The sequence below is a fragment of the Haplochromis burtoni genome, unplaced genomic scaffold (genome assembly GCF_018398535.1).
Source record: "Haplochromis burtoni strain Fernald_Lab_line unplaced genomic scaffold, NCSU_Asbu1 Contig_138, whole genome shotgun sequence".
In the NCBI taxonomy this organism is placed as follows: domain Eukaryota; kingdom Metazoa; phylum Chordata; class Actinopteri; order Cichliformes; family Cichlidae; genus Haplochromis; species Haplochromis burtoni.
In genome coordinates this window covers 1,165,823-1,190,190 of record NW_024582499.1, presented here as the reverse complement: position 1 = coordinate 1,190,190, position 24,368 = coordinate 1,165,823, and the positions used below count along the sequence as shown (strand labels likewise).

The window sequence follows — 24,368 nt, the reverse complement described above, 5'->3', positions numbered from 1 at the left end:
CAGCGACCAAAGCAATCACTAAGTTTTTAATGCAGCACAAATACACAACTACCATACTTGCAAACTGGTCGAGGAAAGCATATTTTTCCTAACACAGACTACCAGGTGATCAAGACCATTTATCAAGTTGTATAAAAACCTGCTGTTTCTATACAAGAATACTTGAGCTATCAGCAGAAAAAACCTCCCCTCACCTCACCTGGACCACTTCAGGCTGACAGCCAACCTGTCATAGCCTCACAATGCAAAGCGCTCTAATGTGACTGCTGTGGCGATTTCTTATTATAAATAAATGGTAAATGGTCTGTATTTGTATAGCGCTTTACTAGTCCCTAAGGACCCCAAAGCGCTTTACACATCCAGTCATCCACACACTGGTGATGGCAGCTACATTGTAGCCACAGCCACCCTGGGGCGCACTGACAGAGGCGAGGCTGCACTGGTGCCACCGGGCCCTCTGACCACCACCAGTAGGCAACGGGTGAAGTGTCTTGCCCAAGGACACAATGATCGAGACTGTCGGAGCCGGGGCTCGAACCGGCAACCTTCCGATTACAAGGCGAACTCCCAACTCTCGAGCCACGATCGCCCCTAAAGATGAATTGAATAAAAACTCTAGGTGCTTATTTATTCCAGCCAACTAATGTATGTAAACAAGGTTACGTGACAGTAGAAACGAGCCATTTAAAATAAGCGAGATAACCAATCAGGACAGGAAGTGCTTCGTAAAAAACAGGCCAACTGATCATGGGCGTCTTTGAGAAACAGCAGCTCTGACAGCAAACCGGCAGTGCTCACGAGATAAAATTTAAAAACAAACAAACTCACAGTTAAAACTCACTTCAGTCACACGATTTACCTGCTTAGCATGTGTGTGTGTGTGCGCGCATGTTTGTCCATCTTTGTGTGGCCCATCCATCAGGCACACTGCAATATGAGGACATTTCTGCATAGCAAAAGGTTTTCATGCACAGTGATGGAATTTCTGTAATAAGAGGACAGTTCTGAATTGCAAGGACATTTTGGAACACTTTGAACTATACTGGGATTTCTACACCATGAGGGCACTTGTGCTTTCTCAGAGCATTTACATCTCTGTATTATGAGGACATTTCTGAACTCTGGTGAGACGTCGACATTTTGAGGTAATATTAGGCTACTTTTTAATTCTGAGGATTTTTTTTTTTTACTTTGAGGACACTTCTGAATTGTAAGGACATATCTTCACAGTGAGGACATTTGTGAATTATGAGGACATTTCTGCATTTTGAGGACACTTTGGGGATAATTCTGCTTTACAAAGGCATTTGTACATTTTAAGGGTATTTATAACATGTGCGGTCACTTCCGCTCTCTGGGGACTTTGTGTCCAGTGCACATTACAGGAGTTACATCAAGTCAACGCGGGGCCCTACAAGTAAGGAATACAAACGTGTGTGTGTGCGTTTCTCTCAGTGCTAACCAGTAAATAAAATCATCAGTGTGTAATCTCAGGAGGCTAGCTTCTCTTCTTTCTCCCCTTCGGCCTCCCCCAACAGGACACACAGCTCTGAAAGTCTCTGCTGCATCTTAGGAATTCCCAGCAGCTGGTTCTCCAAACGATGCTTCTCCTCCTGAGACACAGCACATCACAGAAACCACAAACACAGACACATAGAAATACAATGAATATATTATGTTTACTTTTCTCTGAATATTGCTGTTACAGGTGTTGCATTTGTTTGTTTTCGCTAAGCTTCCTGTCACTCTTAAATCCGCCGGTGTCTGTACTTGTACCTGAAAGCTCTGTTTCCTGATTCAGCAGCTTTATCCACCATTACTACAAACAGCATCTAGAATTATAATAACTTTGGTTATTGCGTGTTTGCTTCCTTAATGTGGCCGCCTGTTCCTGGTTGATACCCCAGCTAAACAATAGTCATTAATGTTTACTCTACAGGCAAAGAAACAACTGACTGCAAGTCAATGGAAGACGAAAATATGACGCTACAAACTGAAGCCTGACACTCGACGCTGCGTGATGCATCACAACTTCCTGTTAACATACCACAACTTTTTAGCGCTGTTATGATGCGATGGAGCCTTGTGAAGAAGCTCAAGACTGTCATAGTTACTCACGAAATACTAAATTTATCAAAACAAAGAAACACGAGGAAGCATTACTACAAATGTGTACTGCCACTCGCATGTCTATGTGGCTGGGAGCCAGCTGATGTGAGATTTATAGTTCTGCGTTTAATCTAGACTACACATGTAGCTCACGCTGTTGTTTATACTTGTTTCTCGTGTGCCTGTGCCTCTCTACACTTTCACAGCCAAAACACGAGCTCATGGTTGGATTTCTCTCCTCGAGCTGATCCATTCTCTTCCAGAACAGGAGGGAAAAATGCAGAAATAAAATTGTAAATAATGGCACGTACATTACATTGACATCTGTGAACGTAGCATAATGCACAGAGTGAAACGGTAAGTGGTCCAATCTTTACCTCCACTTTGCTCACAGTAAACTTGTCTGACACAAGAGTTCATTAACAATGTTTGCATCCTCGGGCCTTTATCAATACACCCGGCTGGGACCTCACCAGGCTGCTTAGGGTCAGCTCAGGCATGATCGATACCTTCTTAAGGACTCTAATCACACAGCTCTGCTACTGCTGCTGAGTATCTCGGGCGTGAACACTAACACAGCGTTTTTTAGTGAGTGCAGTGAAAGTAATAGTGTTACAGAAATTACCACAATCACACCAGAGGAGACTGTATCAGATCCTTCACCTGGTATCAATAATACAACTATCCAGCAGGTATTTTCCCGTAAATACCAGGATGTAACGATAGGCCATCTGTTATCCTGGAACGCCTTCGTCCGTGGGGACGAGTACACAGATTGCTTTTTTGTTATTTCTGCAGTTCAATCAGTGTAATGTGTATACGCCGAGCCTTTATTTCCTTTCGTATTTGGCAGCAAACACGACGCGCGATGCTAAATCATTGCATGGATCCTCGTGTGATATGACCGCTGATGTGCTGGTGCTTAATATCAATATTTTTGCATATTTTAGCCGCTCTAAGCGGTAATGACTTGAGTACCTGAAGTCAGTACTTCACCCGAGCTCCTCACATAAGTGAGGGTAAAATAAACAAAGTCACCAACGTGCACTGAAGAACAAGAGACCCGTTTGTGCACCAGTCAATCCTATAATTAGATACTGTGTTTAATCGCAGATTAAGTGTGCGATGATGTGCTTGAATCCTGCTGCTGTGTTTGTGTGTTAAATATATGTATCTTTGTCTGATTGTCCTTATTATAGTTTTCTCTGTGAAGCTGCAGGCTGAGCATCGTCATCACTGCTGAGGTGTTGGGATCGACCCCTGAGGAGATGAAGTCTGCTCGACTTCCCGCAGAGTAGATCTGTGTGTTCTTCCCACAGCAGCTTCTGCTCAAACCTGTTTTCACTGTTTCAGGTGAAGCTGAGCAGGTTAATAAGCACTTCATGCTCTGGATTAATAAACTCTACCTTCAAATCTGGAGGCTAATGATAAACTGCAGCAGCCCTGCAGCCACTAATGATCCGTCACATGACAGCGAGGAGCCAGCTGACTGGCTGCTCTCACTCTCCTCGCCGCTTCCGCGCTTTGACCTCACTCGCTCACACATCATGTGCCGCAGGCGTGTTGTTGTGGTGCTGATGGTTACCACAGTAACCGCTGCATGCGCAAAGGCAGCAGTCAGAGGGGTCGCGGTAATTTTAGCGTGTTTACGAGTCAGGAGGGTTCAGTGATCAGCTCCGCTCTCTCTCCTCGGCGCAGCGGGATGATCACAGCAGGATGTGAACATCGCTTTCACGGAGTTACAGATGCTGAACGCCCCGTAAGTGACGCCGGGGGGTCGTCCTGCGGGTACGAAACAGAAACGCACTGACAGAACTGATCCAGCAGCTGCTAAAGGCTCACAGTCAGGACGCTGAGCTTGTTTAACTCCTGCAAAGAGTTTAGGTTTCTGTTCGCGCGGTATTGAGCTGTGTGTGGGTGTTCCAGTGACAGCCCTAAGTATCGCACCAAAGCCCCTCCCCTGTGCGAAATAATTATATTCTAAAAATCTGAACCGTATAAATTTCTATAACGCTATCATCAGGCCTAGTTTTTCTTTTTATTGTGAAAGCCATCAACTCAACCTTTCACCTAACAAATCCCATCATGTGACCACGAAACTGAGAGAAGGGGAAGCATTTCAATGAAACTCTGCCGAGGAGTTTGCAAAGCCACCGTGCACTCTGACCCCCGATAACAAGACGCAATCTTTCAGAAACAAGTCATCCACATGATGTTGGACACGTGGCAGGTTTTAGAGATATTTCTGCCAAACTTGGAGATGCTTTTGGTACATTTCTGTCTTTAAAAGCAGTAAAAAACTTCCCAAAATGAACTGAGGTCATCAACAAAATATGCAGAAACGTCTGAACTGTGTAAAAGCTTAAAGTCTGCAAATGATAATGACCTCTGTTAACCCTGCATAACGAAGGGAGAACCGTTTAGATCCCACGTATAAGAGGAAACTGTCTAACAACGGGGCATCACTGATCATGATCCTTCATGTTTCTCCACTTTCTGTCACATTAGGAGAAGCTGTTAGAGTCCAATGAGCCCATAAAGCTGCAATAAGTGATCTCAATGTAAAAATAAGTCAAAGATACCTCTGAGATTCAGTTTAATTAAAGGAATTCATGACCCATTGAGCAGAGCAGCCTTGCTGTTCTGTATGTATTAAGCAGTGAGCTGTTATTAGAATTCAGCTTGCAAATGGCTAATAAAATAAAACGTCCAGTTATGAGTAAAGATGAAGTGACCGTGTAGCCTCTGTGTTTTGAGCTCTGTGGTTGCAGATAAATGTGGGTTTCCAAACCTGAACCTGTGCGGTCCTCTGGCCTCTGCAAACACAACAGACTCCGATTTACATACAGAGCGGGGAGCTGGGATTACAGGGGTCACTCGAGATGACTTTTATATGTATGAACAGCTATTTATAAAGTTCCTTTGACATAATCTTGACTCTATGCAAAGTGATTTTCCTGCTGGTGAAGTTTGGGATACTACGCCTCCTATAGAGCTTCTCAAAGGACACGTGGAATATGACCAAATAATTTTAATGTTAAATTTTTTGCTGAATGTTTTACATTGTACGCCTCGGGCTCGGACTCAAAGGTCTCCTTCATCACGGAGGGAGATGCAGCACCGGCCGAATGATGAAGAATATTAAGACCGACTCGCTGTTTAATCCCGGTAAGCAGAAGGCAGTGGGCGACTCCGTGGTGCGTTTGATCACCTTTGTTGTACCTGTGTATGTTTTAGCCTTTGATCTCGTCACCCACTGTTATCTTCCAGACTCTTCGTGTTATACGTTTTGTCTCTGCTGAACACTGATTGTCGTCCCCTCCCATCCTGTTGCGTATAAAAGCTTTTTCGGTGGTTCGGGGTCAGCGTACCTTCCCGTGCCCACTCTCACAGCAACACCAACAAGCCCAAAGTTTGAACACACACGTTAAATATCAAAACTGTGTGTGTGGCAACAATCGACAAACGCTAAATTCTGCTTTTTAGCTAACAGAAGATGAGAGCTGCTGTTCATACTCTGAGACGTTTGAGTTTTAACACTTTAGTTTGGATCCAAATGAACACAAATAACCAACAGCTCAGTGGAGTTTAATGGCTTCATTGTTGGCTGAAACCAACTGTTTTTTTAATGTGCACTATCATATCAAATCATATGTGTGCATTTCATATTGATCACTCTTTTAATAAAAGCACTCTTGGCATGTCGCCGTGTCGTCATCCAGCCTAAATGTGCAGCAATGTTATTTCTGTAGCTCTAGAGTCCAAGCGTGGTAATCCAGCATAAATTAAAGATCTGACAAGTTATTTTCCACATGCAGGTGCGCTGAAGTAAAAGCATAATGCGGCGTCGCATTAGAAAGAAGTAATCACAGCTTTTCTGGCATTTTTGCAAGAGACTGATGACAGCACTTTGAGATGCTTTTCTCTTTTGTTCCACAGCCATTCCTGACTAAATCCTGATCTGCGCTGTATTGCTGAAGGAAAATCAGAGACAGCTGCATTCACTTTAAGCTGTTTTAATGCTTATGGATCAATAATAAGCACATTTAAGCCGAGTTTTTGTGTCTTACAGCTAAGTTTAAGTATAAATCTTACAAACAGACCTGAACAAGACCCACCTGGGGGCTGGACCCTCCAAACAAACTGCGCACATCCTTTTTGTTTCTAACATGACACGGTCTCACAGCAGCACACGCTCAAATAAAACACCTGCTGCCGGGGACCAATCATAGAGCTCGAATTAAACACACACAGACCTGCAGAGAGAGGCGCGTGGAGGCATCCAGAGGTTCAAACCTCCACCCTCCTTCTCCATCGAACTGCAGCAGGTGAGAGTGGTACTTCCTGTGAGACAGAGGAGGAGAAGATTAGTTGGAGGGTGTGGCAGCCGGCAGCAGCTCAGAGCTACGCTGCCCCCTGCAGGCTGAAAATAAAATTAAATAAAACCTGAGTTCACTCCTGATCTTTGAGTCACATGAGTCACGTAGTTTTATCTGCAGTTTTGGCATCTCGAGTTTCACTAATCTGTGGATTTCAGTTTTGCTGCACGCTGTGTAAAACTTTATTCATGACATTTAAAGACTTTGTAAAGACATAAAGACAAAAAAATATTAAATGAAAGCATTTACATGTTCCAAGTCAGGAAACATCACCTTGAAAAGTGTTATTGTTGTTTAGAAATTGTGCAAATTTAACCCACAAAAGTTAACCTGATGACACAGAAGCAGCAGAGATGACAGACTCAGCTGGCATCTGATCTTTTAGAATACCGCGCTTTCATTTTGCCACCATGCTTGTTTCTTTTGCGTCTTGAATGCAAGACATGAGAAATAATCCACAAAATTCAAATAAACGTGTAATAGGTGACGTCTCAGTTATAACACACTCTCACAGAGCAGTCACAGATATGATCATTTTCAGACTGCAATAAAAAACATCCAGCCACATTTTAAGAGTCGCCCTCTTTTTCATGAGCACTCACAGTGTAACTGTTGTCTTTGGACTCACATGATGCTGGACGCTTCCCACATGACCAATGACACCTTTTTACTTTTAGTACTAGCAGCAGTACCCCTCACCCTCCTAGCAGATTACAATTTCAAAACCGTTCCTCCTTCAAGATTTTCGGAAAACTTGACCTCTGACCTTGAGGTCAAGGTCACTGAGATTCAGTGTGTGTGTTTGTGTGTGTGTGTACTGACCAAAGGGAAGGCCTGTGAGTAATTGACAGCAGTGCGATCCCAGCATCCTTTGCAGCCTGGAAGATTCCTCCCTCCACGTCGATGCTCACGGCGCTCGTACACTCGTCCAGCAGAGCGTACCTTGGGCTGTTCGAGAGACATTCACAAACACACAAAGAGAGGAAAAGAGCGAGAGAAGACAGGGTGACTATGGTGGGCGCACACAGAGTCACTGTCACACTGAGCATCTGTAACATTTGCATGCTTCTAAAACGGCTTTCTCAAAAGGCAGCTTCTATTATTTCTACGTTCTGAGTTTTTCTAGCCACCAAAATAAGTCGGCATGAAAATAAGATGAATTCTCTACAAACGTAAACACACATTTACCTGTACGCTAAAGTACAGTCCCATTTAAACTTCAGTTTATGTCTCAGCAACACAACACGCAGACGTTTCATGTGTCACGCTGTCTCATCTTGGATAGACAGACACTTGCTCTTCTGTGATACAGAAACTTGACCTTTCACTGCAGAATTTGTACGGATTTGGGGCTAAACTGTCCTTTAATATTTGTTATTCTTCCCCGGGAAAAAATAAACACAAGAAGTCGTCAGCTGTCTGAACTGGTGCGAAATCTGTTCACGGCTCATAAACAGGCCACTTACAGTATGTTAGTCATCATAAAGGTGGCAGCAGATGAAACCATTATTTTAATAATCTGACAGAATAAACAGAAGCAGGCCTGACGCCTGCGCTGACTGCATCTGAACCAGCTGCAGGGACGTTTCACTCTGATGGAAAACATGTTGGTTTAACAGTGCTGAGGTGTGTAAAATAAACACGGCAGCGGTCACAGTCCTAAACAGGTCATGGGGGTGCCGATTTAACTCACCGAGTTGACCTGATAATGAATAGGCCATAATGCTAATACTGAGGCCAATAGTGAGAGCTACGCTGAAGCTCAACACGAGCACACCCAGCGTTTAGAGTCTGCTCGAAGGGAGCGTGTCCAAGGAAATGTGGGCGTTACTGGGGTGGTTATTTTAAAGCAGCTATCTAACTGAATAGGGAGAGAGCCGTTAACTTTAATGTCAATGGTCACCAGGACCCCGTTGAAACACACAGAATCATCATGAGTCAAATCTGATTTCATATGCAAAGTTAACACATTACAGTTTCTAACGGGGCTCAGTTCAAAGCACCAACACGAGCAACGTCTCAGATCCTCCCACCCTGAGCCAAGAAACACAACAGTTTACATTATGGACAAAGCGAGCCTACACTCACCTACATACCACCTATAATACAGCTACTACACAGCAGCAAACCTCTACTGCAACACCACCTCAGTTAGCATGTTTCTCGGTTCAGCTGTTGGCTGGCTCTGTGGAGGCAGAGGGCAGGTTTACCACCACCTTTACCATTAAAAACGCTTCCTTCAGATTTCTGTTCAGAACTCTTTGAGCACCTCATCGCTCTTTCATGACGTCTCTGTCCAAAGTCCAGCCCGAGCACAGCCAGATGCTGTGAGCATCCTTCACTCATTGAAGAGTGAGACCTTACCGGTGGTAGAACATCCGAGCCATCCCCATCCGCTGCTTCTCTCCTCCAGACAGAACATCTTTCCAGTCATTGACCGACTCCCAACCTGAGAAGCACATACACAGGTGTCGCCACAGCAGCACTGCATTACAACAGCTACAGATGATCCCAGTTAAACGACATTTACAATTGCGTGTGTCCATGCACCTGCAGACTGACGCTTTATAAATCCGAGCCCAAAGGGAAATGTGTAAGAATTCCCCCCCACACAGTCTTCTGGTAGCGCTGATGTACACATGATGTGGCTCAAGTGTACGTGTAACACTACTAATTCAGTATTTACATGTTTACTGATTGATTCCCACTCTCTAAGACATCATTTTATACGTTTTTCTACACTTTTTTTTGCAACTAATGATAGATATGTTCATTCATTAACTTGATTCAGGTGAAGTGAAAAGCTCTCTCTGTATTTTCATGTTTAATACTGCTGACAGGTGAGCCGGTCTTTCCTGAATCCTGCGCCCTGACACATCCTGGCATCATCCTGCAGCTGCTGCGAGCTCTCAAACTGACTGCAAGTGTCAGTCAAACAGTCGAGCACCCTTCACGGCAGGCTGGGGACGGGGCACTGATTAAATATTTAGCAGAATTTGATTTGAGCATTCGAACCGGTTTGAATGTTTGTGATGGAGCGGTTCTCAAAATTAAGTGTCATATGAAGTGAAATGAGGTCGAGGCACCATTAGATGTGAAATGACTCCTCATAATTAATTCTTGGTTCAATCACCGCCGCACAATCTGCCTCACGAGTTTCCCGTCTTCTATGTTTGTTTGTGTAGTTGAGTCTGAGTTGCTGTGGAGGTTTTTCTGCCTGTTTACTCCAAACAAAGCGCAGAGCACAGCTAAACACGCACTCGGACTGACCTCCCTCTCGGTCCATGATGTAGCGCAGGTGGACGGTGCGAAGGATCTCCTCCAGGTCTGAATCTGTGAGTCCTCTCTGAACCATCTCCTCCACTGAGTCCGGATAGATCACCTGGTCTCTGAGGGTCCCCTCTGACATGTAAGGCCTGCAAACCACACAGAATAGGAAACCACAACTGCTGTGGATCTAGGGCCTTAACTTTGTAAAACACCGACAAATGGTTGTTGGTGGTAATTGGAACCATATAAATATAAAGTGCTGAACTGAACTTGTTACTAGTAGTAGTAGTAGTGTTACCTCTGTGGGATATAGAACATGTGCTCTGGCTCCGGTCTGTACAGGACTCCTCCATAAACAGGCCACAGCCCACTGAGGATCCTGAACAGGGAACTCTTCCCACAGCCGTTTGGACCGGTGATCAGCACGTTCATCCCATCGTCCACCTGAGACACACAGAGAGACAAATCCACAGGATTGGACTCGTTTCTGGAAAGGTGTCTCCAAGTCTTTACAGAACATATGTGCACAGACGCCTGTACTGCAAAGCATGATTTAGGAGTTAAAGATGTGAGATTACACCCGGGTTTTAAATATGACAAAGGGGTTTACTGAGGCAAGCCAGGCCTGCAAAGCCATGAAAACATGGTTTGGACTTGACCTGCTCTGAGAAAACAGCTCAACAGATGCAGAGCGCATCTAAAGGCTGTTGAGCATGAATGGAAAATACAAGTTCTCATTGTTTTCTGTAGCTGTGTACTCCAGATACTAATTAAAGCACTAAAACCTCACACTTGTTGGCACTAAACTTGCAAATAATCCTTCTCACTGGCTTGTATTCAGTTATTATTTGTTCTTTACTTGTTCTCCACACTGTTTAACACCACCAGGCTGCAGCTGAAAGAACGAGGCTACGGCTAATAAGCCTGTTAGCAACAGCAACAGATTCAGGCTGTGGTGGTAAATACAGTCGGATCGACCTTGTCTTAAAGATGAGGCGGTGTTTTAAAAGTCAGAATTTTTTCTTTGTTTGTACTGATTAACTACCCAACTAATTACTTCCTACAGCACAACTACTCAACAGCACAGACTCCTTATTTATGTAGTGTTGAGCTACGGCTGAAAGTACCACAGACACCTGCAAAGAAACCTGTTTTTTTTCACCGACTGTGTTTTATCGTAGCGCCCAACCCCCACGTATTAAAATAAAAAGTATTACAAAATGTATCCCGTGTGATCTCGATCTGTTCCCCACATGAAGGCTGATAACGTGTCCTCGTGTGTATAATTAAGAGAGAAGCTGTAGCTTCTCTTCTCACTTGGTGAAACGCGGGCAGCAGACAACAAAGAGTCGGCACTGTGAAGATAATCCTTTGTTGACAACAATTATGGCCATTACTGTAACTGCAATCAAAGCCTTTGTGGGTACAAACACCAGGTGTACAAACCACCTGTACAACAAGCTTTTGCCTAATATGAGAAGCATGCGAGCTTGGTTTGCTATTATCTTCAAATTTGGCAGATTCTCGTAAGCTTGTACGAGAACCACCCCCCCACCCCACCTTCCTTCTGCAAACCTGCAGAAGCAAGGGTGTGCAGTAGCCTCCTGACACTTCAAAACATGTAATTATGTTTATTCCAGCATTGCACTGAAGCACAATTCTGATATCTTTGCAATTCGATGTCGTGCTTTTGTTCTGCTTCTGCTCCACAGCGTAAATGTTTAAGCTTTGGTTAAGTATTATTGTGGTAGTTTAGATTGTTAATATAAAATACAAATCTACAAACATGTAAAGTTTATTTCAGTTCAGTAAAAATACCCAAGGACCCACCTGGGGCAAATACATACTGCATTATTAACCATAGGTCCGGATCTTTTACCAGCTTTAATTCTTGGCTCTGGCTACAGCAGCTGTCTTTCTTTTAGCCTAGATTATATTTTTAAATCCCTCACATTTGTTTAGTTCGCTGCTGTTTCATGCTACGTCTGTCCTTAGCTTAGTGTGGTTGTGTTTGTTGGGTTTAACTAAGCCAAAAAAAGCTCAAATCTATCCTAAGCTTGCTGATGCTGAATTCGTTCCCTGAGCAGGCCCCCGTGGTGCCTGTAAACATGTGACTGAATCTCAGAGGTCCCTCCTCACAACAACACACTGAAAGAAGAGACCAATCAAAGCACAGGCTGTGAGAGCAGAGAGGTCAAAGGTTAAGAACCAGACAACAGAGAGGAGTTTCTGTGTCCATCAATGTTCCTCTTCTTCCCCTCTATGTTTCCATCTCTGCTGCTTCTTCTTCTCTCATCCTCTCGTACTGAACACAGGAACCTCATTCTATGCTGCGAGCACGCACAAACACACAAAGTAACACACTCTCTCACTGTTTCGGCACATGCTAATGAGCGATGACCTCTGACCCCAGGCGCATATGGAAAGAATGAGCCCAATCCCAATGTCCACAGACTCACAGTCTTTGAGGCTTGCTCCCGCAAAGGCAGCGAGGGTTCGGTGTCTGACGCCCAGTGTCAAACAGGCTGCAGGAGGGATGTTTGGTAGAAATTTTGAGCCCTTTATTCATTCTTTTCTGTAATTGCTGCAGACTTTGCCTGAGGGAAATTACCCACAGTTCACAGCGCTGTGGCGTTAAACACGGAGGCTGCAGGGGATGCTTCAGAGGAAAAACACTTAATCAAGAAAGCATCGGCGGATCAGCCAGACTGAAAGTTACGAGTACAAATATGTTTACACAGAATTAGATGAATGCCGTGTTTGTTGCTTATTCTTTTTCATTTTTGCTCAATTACGTTTTGACTATACTGAGAAAACTGATTATATAACTGTTTCTTCTCGTCCCATCTGTAAGAGAAGAGCTAGGAAGAAGCATATTCAGTGCGGCTCGTCACTCCCATACCTGTCAGACGTCCATCATTACACCCCTTCTCTGCCCTGTGCTCAGCTTCTCCTGACTGCTCCTCACTTCAGACTTAACACCAAGGGTGCCGGAGGACTTTAGCTGTGCTGCACCTCATCTTTCAAACCTATCAACACTTCACCTTCGTTAGACAGACTCTCGGACAAATCACAGCTCAGAATCGATCTGTTTTCATCAGCATATCAACTACAGCCATCTAGTTTCATATCATTCACAATCATATTATTCCAGGATTTCAAATCCTTTTTATTACTGTTCTTGTTAGTTTTGTGTTGTAAGGTGACATTGTTTTTAAGGGCTTTGAAATGTGCCAAGAAATTATTATCATTAGTAGTAGTATTACTATTATCATTATTATCATTATTATTATTATTATTATTATGTGCAGAAAGTAAAAATACATTTGTGTGTCTGTAAAGCGAGCATGTACAGTTGACTTCCTTTAAATCTGTGATGGTTTTGTGCTTAATCCAAATAAGGACTGGACTGCAGCAGTGCCACCATGTGGCCACAAATGTTAGCTGCACACTGAGGCGACACTGACCACACTGAGGATTCATGGTTCGGATCGTAACAGACATTAAATTAAAAATAAATAAAAGGAAAAGCCCACAGCAACGTCCTCTGCTACAAAGAAAGTTCAACATACCCAGGATATCTTTGCATTATTTGGACTCACTCATGCTAACGCTGGCAGTCTGGAGCTACTGTATTAATACATTTTAGCCTTGGCTTCGTCTACCTGCAGTCGACATGAAGGCCTCAAGTACAAATAAGTGTCTTAATTTGTTTGGTTATGCTTACAGAACAACAACATTATTGTAAAATTGTTTGCACACAAAAGGTTGAAAAACAAAACAAGATAAAACAGGTTCGCAGGATAGGTTACCATGGCGATGTACCCCACTAAGAAGTGAACCACCTTCATAGTAACAAAATGTCAAGGATAACCCTGAAGTCACCTGGATAAGCTCAAAGCTGGTTCAAAGTACAGGCCTTTGGTGTGTGTGTGTGTGTGTGTGTGTGTGTGTGTGTGTGTGTGTGTGTGTGTGTTACCTGGATATTCAGACAGGACACTACTACATCTCCGGTAGGCGTGATGATTGGCAGGTTCTCACAGCGAATCCCCTTTTCCACACTGATCACCTGACCTGTACACAACACAACAGACAAAACAGCTGTCTCAACTTCCTGTTTGGAGTTTGTGTGTGGGCGGGGTTTTGCCCTTTAGTGACTGAAGCGACAAATGACACCGGGCCAAAGATAACCCAGCTGAGAGTTTGGGAGTAAAGTGCTGCAGAGGTGTTACATGATACAAGACTCACCTCTGATCTGTAGCGGACCACAGACTCTCTGCCCGTGTTGAACTGCTCCTCCTCCTCCATCAGCTGTTAACTCCTCCTTCTCTCTGTCTGCGGAGCGGCGGTAGATCCCCTGATTCACATCTTCAAACACATCCAACATCTCAGAGACTCGAGCAGTGTAACCTGCCAGCTCCGTCACCTGCACAGCAGTCAGTCGTCAGTGTGCATCATTTAAACATCAACATGGCATGAAGGAGAAAGGGAGGAAACACAAGGTGAAGACTGGAGGAAGACGAGCAGAAGAAAGGAAGTGATAGTCTCCCTCCAGCAGCTGCCTTCTTCAAATACTCCTCTGTTAACCATCAGCTCAGCCAGAGAATCAGAGGAGGTGAAAAAGAGGAGGAAGCATGGCGTGCATACCTCCTTGTAGGAGCTCATGATTCTCTCCACGGCGTCGGCTGCAGCGTTCAGGAGGTTCCTGGCTGTGGTGAAGGCCTGCGTCCGTTCACTCACAAGCTCCTCCTCCTTCATCACCATGGCAGCCTGCTTCACCTCCTCCGAGTCTGAGCACATCACAGGTCAAAGGTGAAGCAGCTGAACGCCATACTCGCACCAGACTCGCTGTGATACTGTACACCGATAACAGGAGTGCGTTTACCGTGTTCAGCGTATCCGGTGGCGGTGATGATGGGCACGGCGACCATCACCAGGCCGGAGGCGCTCCACACGTACTTCATGAGGAACTGTTCCAGCATGATGTACCAGAGGCGCTTCAGCAGGATCTGATGGATCTGAGAGGACAGAGACGTGTAGCTCCTCCGCAGCTGGGCCAGCTCCACCTACAAATCAAACACACCCAAACTCGCATGACCATCACAGACATGGCGATCTCCATCCACAAAGTTTAACAGTAACCTACCTGTCATTCAAACTGATCACTTCTTAAAACATCGGTGTTTTTCTTACCTTGTGTCCTCCATAGAAGGCAATCTCCTCTGAGTTGGTGATGATTCGTGAGTGCATGTAACGCAAGTCTCCTTTCCTCTTCGCCTCCTCGGCCACAAGCTTCCCGAATCGAGGCGAACAGGAGCGCAGGACTTTAGCCGTGAGTGCTACGACCAGGCCGGCGATGACCGACGGCCACGTTGTGTTTGCTCCTGCAGAAACATGTAGCGCAGACACGCTGTTAGAACAACCTCAGCCTCAGTCAAAAATAAGCATTAATTACAAGCAACACACCAATGTGTTCACATCATGCGTGAAATCATTTGGCGCTAACATAAGCAACCTTTGGAGTGGGCGGTGCGTATCAGCGTGTAGCAGGTGACGATCACGTCCAGGATGGGTTTGGTCAGGTTGGAGTAGAGGTGAGCGATAGAGGCCGAAAACATGACGATGTCCTCAGTGAGGGACTGATCGGGATTGGACAGACGCCCGTCCATGTTGCTGACTCTGTAGTAAGTCTGCAGAGATCAACAAGTTCACCAATCAGAGTATAAATAGGCCAAAAATAAGCATCAGGCTAATGATCAGAACATACAAACTTAAGAACACTCAGTGGATGAGATAACAAAAGATAACAAAAAGGCCACAAAGATCATCCTCAAGTGGGACACATGCAACTATAATAATGGGTCAAAGATTAGCTTGTAACTGATTGATAACGGATAATGCAGAAGACAAATGACATTCACTGTCAGAAAACGTTCTGGAGATTTGCTGCAGTACCTAGTTGAGCCACCAACTGCTCAGTGAGGCAGCGCTGCAGCTGTCCCTGCTAACCTTCCTTAAGGGTAACATAAATAGAGCTTCTCCCTGCTGTCCAAGTAAGGAAATCGTGGCCTGCTGGGCTCTGCGGACTGTCTTGCTCATGAACTTGGCAGCAGAAAGGTGTGAAACATGTGCCTGACAGCTGTTCAGTTCACAAACTAGTTCCACAGAAAATGTGAAGATTTGCAGATAATCTAAGTCACATTTAATTAAAAATAGCACAAACACAAAATCCCAGATCCTGAAACAGGAGAAATACTTCCATTTCTTTCTTTTTTTTCTTTGATGTTAGCAGCAGGGGAAGGTTTCTCACTGCGTCTGCTTTTAACAACACTCATTAAGTGTTTGGGAACCGAGGAGTCCAGCTGCTGTTGTTCCAAAGCCAAATGTTTCCCCGATCCTGCTTAATGCTACGTGTTTTCAGCTGCTCAGCAGCTCAGTTTTCTCCCAGTTCTCAAAGGTACAGACTCGTTTATGGAGCCATGCTAATGGGATATGTGCAGAATACGTATTGGTATTGTCTCGCCTGAAAAAATACAAAAAGGAGGTTTGGATGGTAGCACATGCTGCCTTATAATCTTCACATATCACTCAGCTTTAATAGTGCTTTTACAGACCACCAACTTACCCATGCACTCTAACTGATATCAAACTGGACGCCCATTTTTAGCTCAGAGGATGCGGAGTTCATGATTCCATGTCTCCACTTCACTTCATCTTAACTGAGCTCTAGATCGGTCTGTGTTTTTTGTTTGTAAACTTCTATTTGTGGTTTCAGTGATGGATTTATGATGGACTTGTGCTTCAGTGCTTTCGTTTCTGGTTTAATGAAATGCTGTGTGACAGCCTGATGGAGGTGATCAGTCATTCAGTACCAGTTTTTAGGCTCGAGGTCTCTCGAGACTGTCCCCGTCCATCTGTGCTTGAACCAGTGAAGTGTAAAAATCAGACATTAGTCCTGATAACACACCTGTCGAAGCTGTTTATTTGTGTGTGTTTGTGTTACCTGATTGGTGAAATACAGCTGGTAGGAATGTTTAACCAATCGGGTCCTGAAGCTGAGGCTCAGCTGACCCTCCAGGAATCTGATGGCGCTGTTTATGAAAGTTGCAGGAACTGCAACGAGGAGCCACTTGGAGAGCTGAAGCACGAAGGCCTGAGGATCCTTCTGAACAATACACCGCACTATCACACCTGACACACACAGCAGATCAATACTGCTGATTAGTGATGATGCCAAACTAACTACGTCACCAATGATACTAAAAATATGATCAATAATAGCGATGGATAACTAATGACTTTATAGACAAACAAGGAGACAGACCGTCCAGAGACGCGACGTAAATCGACAGGAAGGTCCGGGACATCAGGGTGAGAGAGTGTAAGGCGAGCAGGGCGATCTCTGGACAAAGTAACCGTGGAAACAAGAGCTTCAGCAGCCGGGAAAGTCTGAGGAAAAAGTCCCTGTTGACCGACGGAGACCTGAGGACAGAAACACACGAGAAGTTCATCCTGAGCTCGACCCTGAAGGCCCGGAGCAGCCAGACAGGCGAGCAAACCCTCTGCCATTTTAAAAACACACCTGCTGTCACTCTTCTTCTGCTTCTTCGCTTTCTTGTTCTTCTCTCCGCCATCATCAGCAGAGCTCACTGCACCCACTGATGGATCAGATACACCCAGCTGTTTACCTGCTGCTCGCCTCTGCAAAGACAAACCCACAGTCACCTGCGCTGTTTGTACAGGTGTGAACAGGTCTGTGCCGTTCTGTTTTCAGGTCAGTTTATTCTGAGTCAGCTTCCAGAATATGTTTCCTGGTTTCAGTTTATTTTTTTTATCTCATCTTTAGTTTTCAGTGTTTTTGTGAATGTTCTTTTGATAATCCTGGGGAGGATTTGTCTGTGGATTTAGGAAGTTCAGAACAAATAATCCAAACAGAAACGTAGGCTGACTCACCTTCACGTAGACATCCCAGCCTCAGCAAACACATGAACTAATGCTTCCCTGTATTCTTCTTGCTAAACAAAGACTTAAACTAAAGGAATCTTTTGTTAGGGCTGTCACGACACCGACCACAGTTAAATTAAAATACATTTCACTGGTTCACAGTATCTCCAGTGGCTCCACAGTGTGGTGGTTTACACATGTAAACGACGTGTGAGAGGCTCGAGATCAGGAGGAGATAAAAATCCCTTCAAGGTTGCATCAGGAAAGGCGTTCCCTGAGAATAAGAATTTTTCCTATCTACCGAAAATATACAATAGACTCTGTGCGCCTCAGCACATGCTACTTCCGGTGGGGAAACTCCTGTAGAGAGCTTCGTTTCCGGTGTGATTTTCGCTCCTTGTTTACGGTCGGTTTTTCTAAAACAAGTCAACCAAACGCATGAATCAAGCGGTGATTTACATTTCTCGAGATGTCTCGGGCATTTACCGAATATATCTGTAGATGATGTTCGTCGACTTGTCGATATTTTTCCCACGTCCCTCAGAGCAAAAGAGAAAAAGAATTCAAATGTTATATTTCTCAGTATTTGTGTACAGCGGTCCCTCGTTTATTACGGGTGTTATGTTCTAAAAATAACCAGCGATGGGTGAAATCCGCAAAGTAGCCAACTTTATTTTTAACAATTAGTATAGATGTTTTAAGACTGTAAAAACCCCTCACTACACACTTTATACACCTTTCTCAGACAGGCGTGAACATTTTCACACGTTTCTCTCTTGTTTAAACTCTCAAAGTTCAAACCTTTGTAGCAAAATAAGTCCAGTATTATAGAATAAAACCAAAGATCAAACCCTGTTTTCAGTAGGGCTGCCACAAACGATTATTTTGATAGTCGACTAGTCACCGATTATTTATGCGATTAGTCGACTAATCAGATCATCATCCACTGGACGTAAAACTACAGCTTATTGCACCAGCAGCATCTGCTCTTATATAACTATCATTAGCTTACAGCTTTAAGCTTTTAAGGTGCTAACTAAAAATAAAGACAAGATGATAGTTTATTCAATTTTAATGAAATTTGCAGATTGTTTCGGTGAAGTTTAATAAACTCCTTGCTATCTAAAATATAACAGGACACCGGAGTATATTCTCCAGCATCTCACACTTCTGATAATCAGCTGTCTGCTTGACGTTTATTCAGCTGTGTAAAAACTATAACTTTAATCTCAGCCAAACCGATTTACTCAGGAACAAATAAAATACTAAAAAACAAACAATAACATAAGTTACTAAGTGACTCATATATATTTAACCTGAGTACGCGAAAGACGGCGGTGGGTTTGAAAACGAATTTGCCGGGAGTCCGGTGTTCTCACGGCTAGTGACCTAGCCCCCGGCTAGCTATCGAGCTAGTGGGTAACAGACGTCTCCGAAAACGTCGGAGCGCTTTTGAAAATATGTGGTGTCCTGATAAACTGAGCCAGATATTTGAGGTTTACACAGCTACATTCTCGCCTGAAAATATGTTAAACGTTTATTTTGTGACCCAGAAAGAATAATAAGAGTAATATTAAAACTAACTAGCTACCGCCATTGTTGGAAACTAAGCTGGGCCGCGCTATGAATTCTGGGACACAGCTGCTTCTTCTTCTTCGGGGTTTAACGGCAGCTGGCATCCTTGTACATGCAGTGCTGCCATCTTCTGTTTCAGTCCGTTATTACACTCTTAAATCCTGCTACTTATTCCTGCGTCTTTTGCGATCTTACAAAGCTTCAAACGACGCGTCGACTATTAAATCAGTCGTCGACGATTTTGATAGTCGACGTAATCGTGACTAGTCGACAAATCGTGGCAGCCCTAGTTTTCAGGTCCAGAACATGAGAATAGAGCAGCTGCGAGATATTCAACATCAATGAATCAATGAATCAGCGAATCAATGTACGATTCTGTACTGTACAGGAGAGACGGCACGGAGGAGATCGAACAGTGTCTGCAGCCAATCAGGATGCAGAACACAATGACGCATGCAAACTTGCACTAAGAAAATCCGCGAAACAGCGCAGCTGCAAAAGATGAACCGCGTTATAGCGACCGCTGTAATTTTGAAGGTAAGTCACAACATACCCTTCGTAAACTACTAATGTATAGAAACCTTACCAGCAATCATTCATTTATTTTTTGTGGCTTTTTTCACGGTTTGTTAACATGCTGTGTAGGTGTGTACTTGACTAGCTGATATCAACATAACGGGGAAACATCTGGTTTGACTATTCTTCACCTGTAGTTTGAATGCTGAACATTTGCCTGTTTAAATCATAAGACCAGTCACTATACAGAGATGTGCTTCTGAATGTGGACGATGTGTCTTCTGCTGCAGTGATGCAGTTCTGCTTGTGTTGAGTGATGTAAACAACTGATCGATCTAAACGCTTTAAACGTCAAAATTGATCATTAGATTTTTTTTATGCCACAGCAGTGGTGAGTGTTCCCACCTCTGCTCTTTGTAACTTAACGCGATCTTTCCGTTTTCGTGTTTTGGACATGATTCTGGAGTCCATCTTCGCAGTAGCGATTGATTGCAAAATAAAGCTACCGGAAATGTACAACCCTACATCCGGTCTTAAAACTGGAAGTTAGCATTTTCTCGTGAACAGGGTCTATTAAAGAAAATATTTTATATACTTCACTTTACTAATTGGCTACTGCCAATATGAGTGAAAAAAGCATTGATTACACCAGTATGAACAAATGTCACAGCTATAAGTTGACCCACAAACTGAAGAAACACCTGTAAGTCCAGGTGGAGGGCAGAGTAGGAGTAAAAACCTCCGGGGCTGAAACATGAAGCCGACACTGAGATACCCAGAAACTGCCTTTCCTCTAACAAACGCCTGAGGCAAACTCCAAAAGGGAGTCAATCCCCATTGTCTCCTATGTTAAAATGTACGTTACAGCAGAAACCCACTGTAATGTAAAATGTGCCCCACCATAAGAACTGTTCAGTGGGTGAAATTTGTATAGCAGTATCTATCAGTGTCCATCTAGTGAGGTTAACATTAGGGGGTGTGGCCACTTTGATTGCCATGCACCTGCAGCTGATTGTTGTCTCACTCATTGAACTGGTCCTCTCCACCATGTTTGTAGTCTTTGTGCCTCTCAAAGCATTTTTAATGAAATAATAATAATGTCCTGCTGTGAGTTACAGACCATCAAAGATGTTTGTGACTGTCTAGAGTTTTATTGATCTGTTACTACTTAGCAATAATTAGCAGATATCCATGTTAGTGCATTGCTACGGGTCCAAAGCTAACCACAGTGACAGGTTAGACCTTTGGAAAGCAGAGAAGGGAGGAGCCGTGCCTCACGCAGCAACACAACAGCTCCAATGTGAGTGACTGAGCCTGATTAAGAGCTTGTGTGTGAGAAAAGTTGCCAGAAGGGAAGAAAACTGTTGTTAGCGACTCCGTGATTTATTGCGTCATAAATCTTTTTTAGTGCTGCGATAAACATCAAAGAGAATCTGCAACCTGAAGCTGGGCTTTTGCTTTGACTGTAAATCTTTAGTTTAGCTACCCAACAATTTCTCATGACTAAAGTATAATTAATTTTTTTTATTTCTGGTGACTAAAATGGGGTTTTTTTCACACCTAGTTTTAATGTTTCATTCAACAATAATGACCTTTGTGTGTACAGGTGTGTGCGTACCTGCAGCCTCCTCCACACATATGGAGACAGCTTTTTGACGGCATACGCTGTGAGCAGGACGGCCGTCAATTTCCTGAGTCTGGAGCTCCGCCTGAGCTGAGCAGGCAGCTTCTCATAGGTCAGCTGCATGCTGACAGGTAGCCGACGAACGACCAATTGATGTCCAGAAATCGCAGCGTGTCACCTAAGGTCAAACCGAACCTGATCCCAGACGGGTCCACTGTGAACCGATGCGGGTTTGTCAAGGAAACGCCATGCTGACCTCAGAGCGTGAGCCACCACCTGCACAGACAGGTTCAGGTTTTAGATTACACCTCAGTCCAGCTTTAACCGTTAGACAGTTCATGCACTCCATTACACTGCAGAGTAAGCAAACAGCTGCACGGGGCCCCAACAAGGCCCTCCAACAAAAAAACATGTGGCTGTGAATGAATGATAGGGTCGCACGGCTCTGTGTTCACAATCGTGTAGTGAAAAAAGTGGTCATCAATCAATTTTTATTATATTAAAAAAGCAAAGACATGTGCATTTGTTTTTATTGTAATGACTGATCAACATTTCTTGCTTTGTCTGAGACTAAACCACTGCTCTGGTGGAGTCAGACCAACCAGTCTTAACTGGGAGAGCTCTTTGATTTCACCCATAAATAAAGACATTAGCAGTGCAATCTGGTGCATGACCCATTCAGCAGAATTCAGGAAATTAAGGGCCTGACTCTCACAATTTCCTCCAGGACCCCCACATGAATGTGCTCCTTTCTATATTATTTACACCCGTGTGTGTCAGTGTGTAAAGCAGGGGTGTCACGCATGCAGCCCAGCCTGCCAGAGGGTCTGATCCGACACCCTGGATGACTCCGCAAGGTGAGAAAGTTGCAGAAAAGTCTTCAATAATTTAATCTTCTTAATAAAGTAATCTGCTGTTCTATAAAAACATCAAATAAAATTGTTACTTAGACCTAAATAACTCCACCGGAGCTTTTAAAGAGCCACTTAATTCTGTGAAGCACATGTAATGTCAGCTCGAGACAAGCTGTTTCAACTGCTCTTCTGTTATGTCTTCTTATATACCTTAAAAGGATATCCATGTTAAACATCCCCAGCTACAAAACACATTTACGCTCTGTTAAAAACATAAAATTATTCTGATGCAGAAGGAATATCAGCCAGAGGACGACCCCGGAAAGACCTTTCATATGCTATAACCTGTTTGTCCAGCCACCTGTCCCACGTGGTCCTCTGACCCTTGAGCCCTGAAAGGTAACTCAAAAAATACTTTTCCCATTTTTCTCCAGTGACTTATAAGCACACAGATAAAACATGTTATACACATTAAATTAGTGCATTTTCACTGCTGAATCTATGTTTCATCTCATGATAATAAAGCTTAAAATGAATTATAGAAAAATGAAATGTTGGCTGTAGACTGTCACACCTGCAGTGGATCTAAACCTGATTCATGTGCAGTTTAAACAGAGCTTACATGTGTTTTCAGTCCTGGAATTTTATTAAGTTATAAGGGCTCCAATGTGTTCTTGCTTGGGGGTCTCTAACTCTGAGAACAGCCATAATATGAAGGGAAAACTTTCCATTACTTCATTAGAAACGCTAAAGTTATTATATTAAAGAAATCAGCTGATTCTGGGGGATCACGTGGAGGTATTTTCAGCTTTTACTGGTTTGACACGGAATAACCCAAAGATTATTACGCAATGCTTTCATTGGCCCACGCTGAGCTGTATGTGACCATGAACTAAATCACACACCCCCATGTAACCCGATTTGATTAGTGTAACTTTATACGTATTATAAGTGTTGTGAACAGACAGAAGGAATTTAGGTCTGTGATATATGTAATAATCGGACAAAATGTTGTTATATAAGGTCAGTAAACGTGCTGTGACATACTGCACACTGTTATATAACGTTAATAAACGTATAGAGATTATACAACATTAATAATAAGATCCTTGCTCTCTCTCTCTCTCGCTCATTTACTATCGACCAGGGGGACCGGCTCCACTTTAACGCCCCGCAGGTGTCCTGTCGGTGTTCCGGGTACTCTGGTAAACACTCACCCGGGTTCAGCAGCAGCAGTCGGTGACCTGTTGAACATCCACAGTCGGTGTGTCGGTGTACAGAGTCCAGCTCCGGTGTGTTAGCTCCGGTCCCCCTAGCTTCTAAGTCTCCCGTGAACACTGACCGTAACAAACGGCTAACGGCGCGCTGTCGCGCAAACTCGTTTATAACACTACTGCCGTTCGCAGAGTGTCCTGCCCTCCCGCCGAGCAGCTCTCGACCCGGACTCGAACTTTACTCCGGGCTGGGTGACCCGGCAGCGGACCCACGGTTGCTAACTGAAGCTAACTGCTAACAGGAACTTTGTTGTTTCTCTGATGTGGACATGAAAAGCGCACGAAGTTCCGGGTTAAATCGCTCCTCCTGCTTCACAGCCGCCCGGGACAGACGCGCGCACGACCCGCCGTCACTCCTCCACCAACTTCTTCTGCTACACTGAACCGGCGCGAGGACGGTCACACCGGCGGAGGCAGAGAAAAGTTCAGCATCTGTTTACCTGAGCAGCGGCCCGCGTCCGGATACCGACACAACGTGCCCTGAAGGGCGGGCCGCGTTCCGATACTGAGGACGTGACCTCCCTCTCCTCCTTCTGCTTTTATCCGAACAAAATATAAGTAGCTGCAGGGTGGTGGGGAGGGGGTGTGATATTTTAAAAATAAATGAAATAAAACCTCTGATGGTTGGAGGTTAAAGTGATACATTTCAAATAAAATTATTTAAAGTTTACAAAATTAACTTCTAAATTAACAATAAAAAAAAACCTTGCAAAAATTGACAAATTTATGTAAAAAAAAATACTACCAAATTTCAGACAAAAATATGGGAAATTTATGAACTAAAAGATGAAAAATAAGTTTTTGAGAAATAAATTTGCAAATG

General features: G+C 43.9%; 1 protein-coding gene across 1 annotated transcript; it reads right to left on the bottom strand.

Moving 5' to 3' along the window:
- Positions 1 to 1,166: 1,166 nt before the first annotated feature.
- On the bottom strand, positions 1,167 to 24,037 carry abcd1 (ATP-binding cassette, sub-family D (ALD), member 1). The gene is made up of 17 exons (XM_014336434.2): positions 23,489 to 24,037; positions 21,412 to 21,693; positions 17,341 to 17,459; positions 17,083 to 17,240; positions 16,762 to 16,949; positions 15,274 to 15,448; positions 14,952 to 15,142; positions 14,644 to 14,824; positions 14,406 to 14,548; positions 14,007 to 14,184; positions 13,738 to 13,832; positions 10,057 to 10,202; positions 9,759 to 9,904; positions 8,853 to 8,937; positions 7,311 to 7,436; positions 6,366 to 6,453; positions 1,167 to 1,613 (listed from the first exon to the last, which is right to left on the bottom strand). The coding sequence occupies exons 2-17, from the start codon at positions 21,538 to 21,540 to the stop codon at positions 1,491 to 1,493; spliced, it is 2,271 nt and encodes a 756-aa protein (XP_014191920.1). The 5' UTR covers positions 21,541 to 21,693; positions 23,489 to 24,037; the 3' UTR covers positions 1,167 to 1,490.
- Positions 24,038 to 24,368: the final 331 nt, after the last annotated feature.

Coding starts and splice junctions, on each gene's coding strand:
- abcd1 (XM_014336434.2), bottom strand. CDS start 21,540: ATGCAGCTGACCTATGAGAAGCTGCCTGCTCAGCTCAGGCGGAGCTCC. Junction 14,185..14,405: donor TCATGAGCTCCTACAAGGAG/GTATGCACGCCA, acceptor ACTGCTGTGCAG/GTGACGGAGCTGGCAGGTTA. Junction 10,203..13,737: donor TGTCCTGTCTGAATATCCAG/GTAACACACACA, acceptor TGTGTGTCTCAG/GTGGACGATGGGATGAACGT.